The sequence below is a fragment of the Physcomitrium patens genome, chromosome 22 (genome assembly GCF_059467195.1).
Source record: "Physcomitrium patens ecotype Gransden chromosome 22, ASM5946719v1, whole genome shotgun sequence".
Classification (NCBI taxonomy): Eukaryota; Viridiplantae; Streptophyta; class Bryopsida; order Funariales; family Funariaceae; genus Physcomitrium; species Physcomitrium patens.
Window position 1 is genome coordinate 11,430,297 of NC_143431.1, and position 13,461 is coordinate 11,443,757.

The 13,461-nt window shown below is 39.2% G+C and overlaps 2 protein-coding genes across 7 annotated transcripts; one reads left to right on the forward strand and one right to left on the reverse strand.

Moving 5' to 3' along the window:
* The first annotated feature begins 725 nt into the window (after positions 1-725).
* LOC112275145 (protein DWD HYPERSENSITIVE TO UV-B 1) lies at positions 726-8,832 on the forward strand. Of its 6 annotated transcripts, XM_073530269.1 has the most exons (14): positions 726-866; positions 1,955-2,197; positions 2,508-2,574; positions 3,012-3,268; positions 3,425-3,785; positions 3,995-4,201; positions 4,332-5,072; positions 5,192-5,566; positions 5,681-6,223; positions 6,608-6,802; positions 7,078-7,134; positions 7,416-7,478; positions 7,832-7,886; positions 8,592-8,832. In XM_073530269.1, coding segments are annotated over exons 2-14 (2,991 nt in total). In that variant the 5' UTR covers positions 726-866; positions 1,955-2,129; the 3' UTR covers positions 8,594-8,832. The 6 variants fall into 6 exon arrangements, with proteins under 6 accessions (XP_073386370.1, XP_024360986.1, XP_073386369.1 ...); XM_024505218.3 differs by lacking the exon at positions 8,592-8,832 and having other exon boundaries at positions 7,832-8,241; XM_073530268.2 differs by lacking the exon at positions 8,592-8,832 and having other exon boundaries at positions 846-1,791; positions 7,832-8,241.
* A 1,898-nt stretch (positions 8,833-10,730) lies between these two features.
* Positions 10,731-12,987, reverse strand: LOC112275400 (chlorophyll(ide) b reductase NOL, chloroplastic). Its single transcript, XM_024505765.3, has 4 exons — positions 12,783-12,987; positions 12,122-12,452; positions 11,679-11,954; positions 10,731-11,330 (listed from the first exon to the last, which is right to left on the reverse strand). The coding sequence occupies exons 1-4, from the start codon at positions 12,963-12,965 to the stop codon at positions 11,005-11,007; spliced, it is 1,116 nt and encodes a 371-aa protein (XP_024361533.1). The 5' UTR covers positions 12,966-12,987; the 3' UTR covers positions 10,731-11,004.
* Positions 12,988-13,461: the final 474 nt, after the last annotated feature.

A 13,461-nucleotide genomic window follows, 5' to 3' on the forward strand; every position in this document is an offset into this window, starting at 1 on the left:
AAAGACAATTTATTCAAAGATAAAGCAAAAAGAATTAAAATCAAATATAAAATGTTTTCAAAATAAATTATTTCATAAAATTTAAGAAATTTGGTCTTATTGTAGTCAAAAATCATTTTTAAATTCTTTGTTATATGTGTGTTCATATATATATATATATTTTAAAAAATTATTATTAAATATTATTAGTAAATTTATTCAAACCCTATGCAATGCATGAAATTAGGGTAGAGAAATTCACGAAGAATAGATATATTCAATAAATGTTAATTAGAACGTGGGAGTGAGTGGATTGGAGCAGACAGGCCCCACCAACACAGGATGTGATGGGCAGTCCACGCTGTCAGGTTACATCAGCACCAAGCCCAGCCCAGCCCGGCCCCATCCCATCCACATACGCATTCTCCATCCGCAACGGGCCACGTCACAGCGGGTACCGCAATCACGCCGGGACAGGGCCCAGCACCACCCCGCCCGGCCCTGCCCGGCCCGGCCCCTGGGGGGGACATGGACGGAGGCGGGGGCGGGCCGAGAAGCGGGGCTCGTTGACGTCACACGGCACAGCAGCGGGAGTGAAGGAGCGAGGGAGTGGGAGCCACAATCGGACTCCGAAGACGAGACCAGAGCCCGAAGAAACTGAAGCAACGAAACCCGGAAGGGAATTTCACGCAGATTTGAAGCGGATGGCGACATCATCACATCAGGGCCGAGTTCCTGACGCCACCGGCTCTCCAATTGCAGCCCTCCCATTCCGAGCTCCAGCCTTCGTCGTCTCTTAGGGTTGTCAACTTGGAATCGGGACTGAACTCTCGCATCTGATGGTTGCAATTGGGTCATCACTTGGTTGCCGCTTCACTTGCGTATCGGTATGTCAGGATGTCGTGCCCTTTCGAGGATTGTCGGGCGCTATGAAGGGTTTTGGTGTTAGATACGATTTGGGGAGTGAATCTGAAACTGAGGGGAGGTGAGGTGAGATGAGGTGAGCGCTGTTTGCGGTAGCGTGCGCGCAAAGTTTTCTAGGAGGTGAAGGGCTTTGGCGTTGTGGCGATGTGATTTTGATGGTAGGGGAATTGGAGATGGGCGGGGTGGTAAATATTGTGTGAGCGGGGTTTAAGTGAAGGTGAAGCTGGTGAAGGAGTTGCGGAGCGGAATGCTATTGTTGAATTGCTGCAATCCGTCGTGAATTTCATGCCGTTCGAATAAGTCTTCGCGACACTTTTGTGGTTACTGCATGTGCGGGATCGACATTTGGATTTATGACTAGGTTAGTGATCGTTGCGATTCTGTGGTTAGTTGTCATTGTGATAGGTGAAGTCCGGTATCATTTACCGGGAACTTTAGGGTAGACAGGAGACGTAGAAGCTGGAAATTATGCACCTAAATGGGCAGTGGATCCGACAACTGTTCATCAGAGTAAATTTACAGGTTGTGGCGAGTCGAGTATTGTTTGAGACATATGCGATAGTGCCCTTATGGACAATGAAAAGAACAATGTATACGTAAAATGCAATTTGGAGAAGATATAATTAAGCCTGTGAATGACGTCGTGCATGACCTTCCGATGTTCGGTTGTTGATGTAGAAGAACAATTTAGATGAGCATTGTAGAGGAATTACGAGGCACGGTGATCATTGGGAGGTTTTTGAGATGGCACGTTCTCTTTGATATCGTGAGACTTTCGTGTTCGACTTTGGGGCAGACTTTCCGATGCATACATGCATTGTCAAGCGGGGTCCAATTTTCAGTATGAAGTGACAGCTTCTGGGGAATGTTGCATATTTTCACGTTCAGGTTTGGCTTGAGATATACTGTGGATAAATGCATAAATGTCGAAACCAGTTATGCCAACGGAAGTTTGGGCTGTGAACAGTTCAAAGGCTGGATGTTTTCGACAACCATTTTGTGCTTTTGTGCATCATTTATGATACTCTTTATTCTTTGGCGTCGGGTGCAGGGTATGGACGTCATACTTGTGTTGACGCCGGGGGTTGTGCTCAAATACAAATTCGACGTTTCACAATCGATTTGGTTACATCCTCCAGGAGAATATTTTCAACTGTGAAGAATGCGCGAATAGCAGGGGAGTAGTTGCTGTTTTCACGTAGGTTCAAGTGTTGGAGTGGAGGAGGATGGAGCAGCCGACCGAAGAAATGGAAGGAATGCTTACTTTCTGTGATTACAATGGTTTGAATGATAGGTAGGTTGCTCGAGGGGTTGTGAAGGGCAATACTTTGGTATCATTGTGGAGATGATAGTGCCTTTTTTCTTTAAAATTATGCACCAATGTAGAGAATGAATTTTGAGGTTTTCGCGAATGTAGGTAGCAATTATTCTTTTTTTAGTCAAAGCAGGCACTATTTACCATGTTCCATATATGTAAGGGGTTGTGTCTACATTAGTCGCTCTAAACATTCAATTGTTCATATTTAGGTGTTTGTCTGACTTGGTGGTTTTTTTTTGAGAGTAGGCACTGGGTGTTTGTTAGTGACTGTCGTCTCGTTCTGCAGGTATCTTAGTGCATGCGAAAGGCATGGCACAGTCCCTCATGGTGCAATATCTGCTGCTTTCGACAAGGTGAACTTGTGTGTGTAATGTTTTTCCTCGTGCGTAGCTTTGCTTCAGTTCTCTAGGTTTATCAAGGTTTTGTATTTTCAGCAGTAAAAGCTTTTTCTAGATGTAGTCAGTTGTGTATATCTTCATTCCTCAGTTTCTCAAAGGAATAAACACAATGTTCGTCATATTTTTTGGGGCATCACTTTCTTGCAGCTCATTTTGGCCTGGAAGTTCTAAGAGTAGTAACTTTTCCCATTTCAGTGTTGTACTTCTACTAGTGTTTGATTACGTTGGTAGATCATAATCGAAGTCAGGTTTAAACATATCAACTGCTCATTGCAAGGATGGGAATTGAATTACTTTCATGATCAGACAGTGCGGTTTTTGTTTGTGTCGATTCCTCTGAAACTTTTGACGTTAACCTAATAGACGAATTCCATTCACACACTGATTGCCAGGTTCGTTCTCAGCATGCGAAGAAGGAGAAACAAACTCTTGAACTTCTATTGGATCAAATTCCAGAGACTGATATGGAACCTCTTATTGAGATGTTGTCAGCAGTTGAAAGTTCAGATTTAGACGCAGTTGATGTTGTCTTTAGCAGCACAGTATCGAATCTGAGATGGCCACTTCTAGTCCAAATTTTGCGATCTGCGGGCTCCAAGCTTCGCATGGCAGATTTGAGAGACAACGTTCTTGGACGAGAGGCTGTGAGGTAGGTGACTTTGTGTGTAGTATGGTTAAGAGTATACTCTCACTATCGGCAAACTGTTAAATCATTGGTTTCCTACGGTTTGTACATGAGGAAACGGTATTAAAAAAACTTAGATGTTTGCTGTATTTTGATGCAAACGTTACTTGTTTGTTACAGAGAGTTATTTCAAGGTGGTTTCAACTGTCAGAGTTTGGATCTTAGTTTCTCACGCATTCGGAAACTGGAGATGTTGGGATACTTTCCCAACTTACACACCCTAAAGCTTGACTACTGCTTCCCAGTTACTTGCTTACCTCTGGGGTGCTTTAGTGCCATGCCTAAGCTGACGAAGCTTTCCATGTGTGGCACTAAAGTTATGAACCTGTGGACGACAAGTGCAGCTTTACGGAAGCTTTCAGCTTTGAGGGAGCTTCGTTTTCAAAAGTGTTTATGTTGTCAAGGGACAGGCCAGTGCGCAGCTTTGGCAGCTTGTCTGCAAAATGATGGAGTTAGTTGGCGGGAGGGGCGCTTATACCAGGTGTGATGTTTATATTGTGAGATCCCATTTTTTTGTACTGTTGTTAGATCAGGTCTTTCAGTGTTATGTTTGCTTCTTGGTAGTGTTGTTTTATATTAAGTCCAATCAGTCGTTTCTAGTGTAGTTGCCAAGGATGGATTGACTGCATCATCATTCAACAGGTATCAGATATTTGCGACACGAGGCTGAAGTTTTGTCTGTATGGACAGGGTGGCGCGGAGAGAACTCAGCCCAGGCAGTGGGCGCCACCTCCTGCAAGGGGTGGAGAGGAGTACGAGTCTCATGGTTCTGCTCCCTCTGACTTTTCAGGAAGTGAAGATGATTCAGAGCATCTATTCACAGATGCAGAATCAGAAGACAGTCATTTATCTGGTAACTCAAGTGGAGAATCTGTAGAAGACAGCGATGTCGAGCAGGTCAGGTTTTAATCTTTGAAAGGAATCTACTTTTATGATTTTAGGCAGCTAATATCTTTGTGAAATATTTTCTACTGAAAGGTTCGCTTGAGGTGCATTGTTTTCATTTTCGCGTTGGATGTACTTTCAGGCTGTACCAAGTGAGAGCCAGGACATGGACGTTGTCAGAGAGGGTAATCCGAACTACCACAATCTCATTAGAGAGATAAGTGAAGATCGAGGTGACCCGTATAGTGGAAACACCATCGCAGATGAAGATCTTCGTTCAGTCTCTGAACAGCTTGTGACATTTTTAAGCGAGGATGACGGAGGCAACTTTGATAGGCATTCGATTTTAGACCTTATTAATCTGGATGATTCTAGTATTCTACCAGAGTCTGTGACTTCAATTGAGGGAATCTTATCTAATGCTTCTGTCAGAAGACGAGAGGATTTGGAAACTGATGACTCTGACATAACAATGTTGGAAGCACTTGAGAGAGTAGTTGCTACAAGGACCAATAATTCCTCTAGAGAAGCAGCTGCCTTTATTCAAGAGTCCAACCGGAGGAGCACTTTCAGACTAAGTGACGGCGGTGGCGAAGGGGCTAGTGAACGTGGAGCAGAAAGCTCTGGAGAAGATGGGGAGGAGCCCTGTCCTATAACCACTCCAGCATCAAATCTTGCATGGGCCTTGCATGGTGCCCGTCATGCATCACCTATCTGCTGTGAGAAGGGATACCGAGAGTTTATGATTACAATGCTGCCTGCGCTTCAAGTCCTAGATAATGTGGCCGTAACGGATAGCGAAAGAGAAAGAGCTCGTTGCGTCTTTGAGGAGCGGTTTGAGCCATTAGCCAATGGTCGTAGGGTGAAGGAGAATATTCTCAAGGTATACTTACACAGAAGTATAAGTGAGGGAAGAAATCAATAAGAACATTAGAGCTTTCTAACACTTGAGTTAGTGGATCCTGGTCTATTTCGATACTGAGTTCTTTGGTAATTGTGCAGATTATCAAGCTGCGGGAAACAGGTGGTTTTGGTATTCGAGCTCCTTGTGATAGCAGGTTAGGATACATTGACGATAAGAGGAGTCCTGCTGAGTACATTCGGTCTTTGTCTGCTGCCAAAATGGGAACTAGTGCATGGCCGGCAACCGAGTCCATATGCCGTTCGAAAAAACCAAATTTATATGGTGGAAGACGATGTCGACCACGCCAGTTTGAGTATCATCCCACAGAACCAAGCTATATGGTTTTTGGAACTGTTCAGGGAGAGGTGGTGGTTATTAATCACGAGAGTGATAAGGTGGTGGGATATGTACAATCGATTGGTGCTCCACACAGTATTCTAGGACTCTGTTGGTTAAACAAAGACCCAAATAAGGTACAATAGAAGCTTGTATGTTCTCCTGTTTTCCCAAATATCCTATTTCTGTCTTTTCTAAAGCTTAAGTCCAATTTTACTGAAAACGCTTGTTCCTCTCATCACATTGTGCAGCTGATTGCTGGATCAGAGAATGGATGCCTTCAACTCTACGATGTAAACCACATGCGAGCCTCTATGATATCGGCTAATAGACGGAATGCGTCTTCGAGTGCTTCCAGTAGGTATCAATCTCAGGGAAATGGGGGTTCGGGTCGACAATCTCTGTCTGGGAGCTTTGGCAGCAGAAGTATGAGGAGCCCCACAATCTACACATATGATGCTTTTGAGCAGTTTACATCTGTTCACATAAACTCAACAGATGATTATTTTGTAGCAAGTGGATATTCCAATCATGTGGGTCTTTATGATCTTCGCACTGGCACACAATTGCAAATCTTTCGTGACCTTCATAAAGAGCATATCAATGTGGTGAAGTTTGCGAATCATTCCCCTCAGATATTTGCTACTTCATCATTTGACAAGGAGATTAAGATGTGGGATTTAAGACAGAAAGTTACGCAGCCTCTATACACTGTTAGGAGCAACCGAGGCAACGTTATGGTTTGTTTTTCTCGTGACGATCATTATCTGCTTTCGTCAGCTGTTGATAATGAGGTAAGTATGTTGATTATTGCCTATCGTCTCGTTTGCACTGTTATTGACAATTTCTAAACGATGTTCCTTGTTTTTGTCGGAATTATATTTCGAGGTCCTCTGGTTGCTTTTTGATTTGTGCTGGTAGTTGGTTGTTGGTCAATCTAAAATTTGAAATTATTACTGATGAAGTCATCTGTTTTCCAAGTATGTACCTCAATGTTGAGGTCTGATTGTACAATGTTGCAACTTTTTGTACTTTAACATGTGCTCTAATTTTTCCAAGGTGCTAAGTATGTTAATCTTTAAAGATGAGGGTAACAAAAGTTTGAGTAGATAACACGAACATTCTAAGTAGTTCTGTGAGTATTTGGAGCACTCACGTTGAGTGATCTGATGTCTCAGGTAAGACAACATTTGGCAGTAGATGGGAGACTTCACATGAAGTTTGATATAACTCCCAAGGGAAGCAATCAAAATTACACTCGCTCTTACTATCTCAATGGTCGCGACTACATCATTAGTGGCAGTTGCGAAGAAAATGTGGTTCGTGTTTGTTGTGCTCAAACGGGCCGGCGGCTTCGAGATTTAGCAGTGGAGGTGATAGTGTTTTTCAGTCTGATACTATCTACAAATTTTAGGATTTAAAATGAGATGAATTGCAAAAGTTGGCGTATATTGAATACCCCCGTTAGTTGATTTGGTCCTCTTATGTTTGCAACACAACATTCTTGTTATTTTGATTAATCGTGCAATTCATGTTTCCAAAATTATCAGATTTTTTACAGAAGTTACGCGATCTTCAAGTTCAGAGCTGATTTTTGTTTTTTAATTTTTGTTTTTTTTTTGTTTTTTTTGTTTTTTTTTTGCATTAGGGTCGAGGACTGAGAAACTCTTCGTACGTACAATCACTGCGAGGTGATCCTTTCAAGGTGAGCATAAATGTTGCTGTGTTTCCTTTACTTAAAAACAGTTTGCTACCAGCAATTTCTATAGCAGCTCTAATTGCCTCTTGGTTTTAGAAAAAGATTTTCCAATTATATGTGAAACGAGCCAAAGTAGCAAAGACAATTACATGCTCAGAATTTGATTGATGAATTACAGGATTTTTCCCATTGAATAGTCATCCTTAAAGTGGTAACACTTGCATCTTCTCTATTGAACGTGTGTGGAGCTACCATGACCAAATTTTTTCACGTGAATATAATTGCAGGATTTTCACTTTTGTATGCTCGTGGCTTATAATCATCCACATTCAAGATCAGAAATTGTCAAGGTACTGTTCTATGGCCTATATCAAAGATTTATAGTGGGTTTGAATCTGAATTTTTTTACTAGTTGGGACCGAATTTATCCTCAATTAATACTCCGGTTGAAATTTATATGCGATGTTGAATCGTCTAAATAAGTTGGAGATATCTAGTAAATATAATTTTACCCAAAAGTGGACGCTCAAGTTCTCTACAATTCACACCATCTATATTTTCATACCAATGCAAGGTTTCAGCTTAGTGCAGGCAATCATCAGCTCCTTCATTTTGATATCACGCTGTAACATGCTGTCCAAATTTGGTTCGACATGTTGTATGTGTAGTATTCTCCACATTCACTGTTTTCCTTCGTCTGCAGGTTAATTTGCTTGGAGGCGAATTTCGAGGGGAAGACCATGAATCTCAATCTCAATGTATGCCTTTCACTGGAATGGGTGCTTGAGGAACGATTGCATCCAATCTTGCACTTTGTCGTGATCACAATATCGTGCGTCGTGTACATATACTGAAGGATAGACCCTAAACCCTTAAAGCAGAGCGGATTGTGCTCTTTAGTTTGGTATGCATGGATGTTTCACCGGGCTGTCTGTTCCGCAATATTTCACGATCTACTCATTCATCGCAATTGATGCTAGGTACAAGCCAAATGTTATTGTAGAAGGTGATTGGTAATCCCACTTGGTGAACTATTTTTCTTCTGTAACACTAAGACATTAAAAATCATTACATTTTTCATTTTAAGTCCGTGGATGGACATTATTTGGTCCACTTAATGCTCACCTGGATTTACGTATTCCTTATCAATTATGAAAATGGTGATAGAATTCTCACAAATTGGATCTTATTATTCCGTTGTGTGAATTTGACCTGCTCTAAATGCAATAAACCGGGCCTAGAAGAATATCATCGTCAGGAACTGTTCACGACAAACCTGCATTTTTGTGTGTATTGACCCCTTCTCTTAAAAAATTTGCACTTCACTTACGGTCTTTGTTCTCAAGTAAGCTATTTTTAGGCATGTGATATTTAGAAAAACCTCTTTCTGGTGCCTAGAACAGTCCGACATATTGTAACTCCCCAATTTGTAAGTGCTAATTGTAGTCATTGGATAAATGCAGAAGATTAATACTGTTATTTACTCTTCTGCTCCTCATTTTGTTAAGGAAGGCAAGCAACAAGTGTGTGAATTTGAGAGGAGAAGTAGCTGAGGTGGGGGGTTCTAAACTTTGATGGTATTGAATAGAAGCAAGCCTGGTCTATGTTAGCATTGGTTCTGAGTTGTATGTATTCCGCAGCAGCCACCTTGTCCTCAAAAATCCCTTGATGTCTAAAATTAAATAATAGGCATTTTTTGTGCAAGTTTAACTGTGCAATGTTAAAAAAATTTAAGTAGAAATTTGTTGATACATGTTATTCTAATAATATTAATTAAAAAATATGAAATGTGTTGTATATACTTAATTACAATATCATATAATGTTGGACAAGTTTTCACCTAAAGAACCTAAATTATATATATATATATATATATATATATACATATATATATACTTATATCCAAACTAATAATGCTTCTTAAACACACCTTTAAATTGTATTCTTGCATCAATTATGCCCATTTGGTCAATTTGCTTGTACATTTATCTAATTTCATAAGTTATTTTATTGATTTTTGATTAGTTATCAAAGTAATTTTTTTATTACACATATTTAGCAAAAAAATTAAATAGCCTAAAGGGCAAACAAAATCTTTTATTCAAAAGATAAATAATTTTATTTTATATTTTTAATAGTTTTAGATACATTTCCCACTTTCTTATATTTTTGCTTTAGAGAAACATCTAATTTATTTTTAACTAAAGAAAAAATAAATATTTTCATTTAACATAATTTAATGACATCTAAAAAATAAAATATTATAATTAAAATATGTTTATTTAATGCATTAAAATAATAGTGTTACTTATAATCCAAAGTCCAAACTTGGTTTTATAGGCAAACATAATTAAAAGTTTAGTAAGTAAGCTCAAAATCTTAACAAAATAAGAATTATAATTTATTAAGTCATAGTTGTATTATGTTCTTTGGTGTTAGGATTTTCTATAGAGCATTGATCTTGTTCCTTTTAAACCAAGCTCTTTAAGAATAATGTGCTCTAAATAGAATAATCAAGTCTAAAAGAACTTATATTTACTACAATACAATCTTTATCTCTACTATTGCTAATACATGGATATTTAAAATTATATAAAATATGCTTTAAATTTTCTCAAGTCACTTTTTAAGGCTAAATAGAAGAAACTTCTAATAATAAAATAAATCATTTCTAGCTTCAAAAATCTTATATAATATTTCATCTACATCTACTATCTATAATAGCAATTGGTAGTATCCAATTTTAAATCTGATGTACTAATGACTTGAACACAACCTATTACATCAAATAATATTTTTAGTGTAACTTTTAGATATCAATCCAATTTGGTATTTTGATTAATTTTCTTATAACTTCTATGTAAAATAATTTGTGCCTAGATACTAAGATTTGATTTTTGCAAGTATGAGCAATGCAAAGAATTATTTTGAATAAGATGTTTCGATCAAATTTGCACTAAAGAAGTCCTTACAATAAACAAAAAATTTAAGTAATTTTAAAATGGTTGGTATATATATATTTGAATAAATAAATAATTTGACTATTTTTAGTATTTAGAAGATAAAATCTAATTATAGTTGTTAATCTTCAAATTTGATAAGTTTTCTTCACTATTAAATATTAATCAAATGATGATGCATCTTTATTTTATTTTTTGTATTAGAGGTTGTTATTCAATTTTGTCTAAGAATTTCATTTAAAATAAATATTTCAAATCATTAGCCAAATTAACAAAATCTTATTGTGTTTGAAGATCTTTCCATACTAATCAATGTAAATAATAGAAAGTTTAAATTTATTATCATCTGCAGTTTTCTATTTGAAATGTTTCTGAGTTTACTTATTTACACAAAAGTTTCTTGTTTAATGTACTCTTGATGGAATATATATATATATATATATATATATGCATACAGTTGGTATAAGATTGCTTGTGTATTCTCTTCAAACATCTCAACTCTCAAAATCCTACAATGATTTTGTATGGAGAAGATTGTAATACTAGAAACAATTAGAGGTATCCAATTGTTGGAGTTGAAAATACCCTTATCAAAAAAATGTGTGGAAAGAGGGCAACAAGATGTTTTCTCTAGTAATGGAGTGAAACTCTAAATCTTACACCTAGATTTTCTTGTTTTGAATATAAAGAAAAAAATTCCAATTCATTTCTTTTGCCTATGCTCGAGTAGAGTAATGACAACAATAAACAAAACTGCATCCTGCCAGAGTGCCCCAGTGCAGCGGCACCGCAAACCAAGTTGCATGGTGAAGATTATCAGTGCAATAATCCAGACCAGCATGTTAGGGAAGCGGGAGGATAGCTTTCTGCTCACAAAATGCTAATTTACAGTTCTCAAAGTTACATTCATTTAAACTCACATCAATTTCACACCATTCTCCTGGTAACTCTCTCCACGGATTTTCACGCGATTTCCATCCTTGTCAAAAAAGCGGCCACCTTGAATAATCTGGGGGAACCCAGTTGCTACTTTGAAAAATGCTGATGCAGGCGACAAGCATTCAATACTCTGCCCCGTCCCCCGAGTTGCAAGTATTCGAGGTACTAAGTCCTTGGCAACGGTCTCTGGCTCCTCTGCCAAAGTATTGAAGAATCGACGAGCAACTGGTGTTGAATCCTTCAATAATAGGTCCGTCAGGACCATGCCTGGTGAAAGGTTATGCACTCCAATGCTGCTTAGACCTGCACTAACCAGTTTATTTATTTTTATATATAAAACCATGAAACACAAAATAACTCAAAACAGAATGCAGAAAAGCGACTTTCAATGAAAATGTAGGCATAACTATAAGTAGATCAGTGTTATGGATTAATGGATCAGAAATTCAGAAACTCAATCTCAATGTGCACACACAGGACGACAACTACGTTTGAAATTTATTTACACCTTCTGTTGCAAAATTTGTCTGTTCAGACGAAGCAATACGTCAGTGATAAGCATTTCAAGCGTGAGAAAGTGTAAGAATAGAATTCTGAGTTCAATATCTCAACTCAAACATGCATTAGTCTACACTTTGAATTCGAAAGTACCAGCTGCTTGTAGCTCCTCGCTCAATGAACGTGTGAGCTGAGTCAAAGCCACCTTTGTTGACTTGTGTGTGCAAGCAGACTTCGTGAAACTGGCACCCCATCGTGAAAACCCCATGTTGAAAATATGGTATATGGGTTCAGAGCTGCTCTCCTGTTGGCGCATCAGGCGGATGGCTTCTCTGCAGCACAACAACGACCCCACCACGTTTGTTCCGCTTACCCTAACAATTTCCTCAGCATCCACATCTGCCAGGAGTTTCTTGCCTGTCACTTCTCCTACAAACATCCGAACTCATGAGGTTAGATAACATAGCTATGTGCAACTACATCATGAGATGAATGTGTATGAGTTACTTAGAAGCCAATGAGTGAGTAGAAATGATTAATATCTTGAGCTAGGGCGGACACTAAAGGAGGACAACTTGGACAAGATCAAAAATTACCAGCATTGTTAATCCAGAAGTGAATGGTTCCAAGTTTCTCAGCTGCGAAAGAAGCCAAGGCAGCAACATCAGATGCATTCGACACGTCGCATCGTACTCCTTGAATGCAAGAATCGTCGAATTCTGTCTGCAGTGAAGCAACTGCAGCCTGAAGTCGATCGGCATTGCGACCGCAGATAACGACCTTCGAATTATTCGTAGCGAGAAACTCTCGAGCAAGCGAGTAACCCAGTCCCTTTGACCCCCCCGTTATCACGATTCCCCTCTTGTCATCTCGAGATTGGGCCGTCACTGAACTCCTGGTGTATGCTCCACATCGCCTTACCCTAACCTACACAAGTACCCAAGTTTATTCAAGTTTCGACATAAGGGTGTCTATCTTGTAATACACTTGATCCTAAAAAGCTAAATAAAATAAAGGAGGAGTCTGCATAACGCAACGCACGATCCTCATCTGAAGTTAACAGAAAGCATAAGAAAATTACTAATCTACGCACAACCTTTTTAGAAATCATCTCAAAACCATGCCTGATTGTCCAAAACAAGACTCCCCACAAGAAGATTCCCCACAAGAAATTCCCAACACATTTCTCTGACACGGAAGCAGCCGATTCGAGCTTCCGACGCGACATGAGCAACAGAAATGACGAATTGGGATAACCTTCGCAGTGAGGATGGGCGTGCAGTTGTAACGGCACCAATTTTGTTGCCACTGGTGGTCACGATCGCGCCAGCTCCAGCTCCTGCGGTAACTGAAGTTGTCGACCACCCCTGCTCCATGTCTGGCGGGGCACGAGACGGGGCATGAGGAAATCGGCGGCACAGCCCCAGCCACTGTCGCCATAGCCACACTCGGGAAAACGAATACCCACAATTCTGGCTCCGTAGCACATCCCCTGCAGATAAACTATCTGATTACGTGGCACCTTTCGACCAAGGCGGCATTGCCATGTCGGTCTCCACCTCAGCGTGCCCTGATGATGACCCCTTTCGCGGAGTGAACAGTTTTTGTATAGACGTCGAATGTATGTATGTATGTATGTAAATGTATAGAAAAGACGAAGTAAAGAAAAACCAAACAGAAAAAAGAAAAGAAAACCCAAAATGGAAAAAAGATACATATATAGCATGAGATACTATATAGCTGTGTTTAAAAATCTGTAAATCACAAATTTGTCGAGAACTTTTTTTTAAAAAAAAGAAAAAAAGCGAAGAAGATAAAATATAGCATAAATTTACTTATATTGGTATTTCTATTCTTATTTACAGAAGTAATGATTTGGAATCTAAACTATTAGCTTCTTTTTTGTCTTCTTCTCCTTCCACTTTATTTCAGTAAA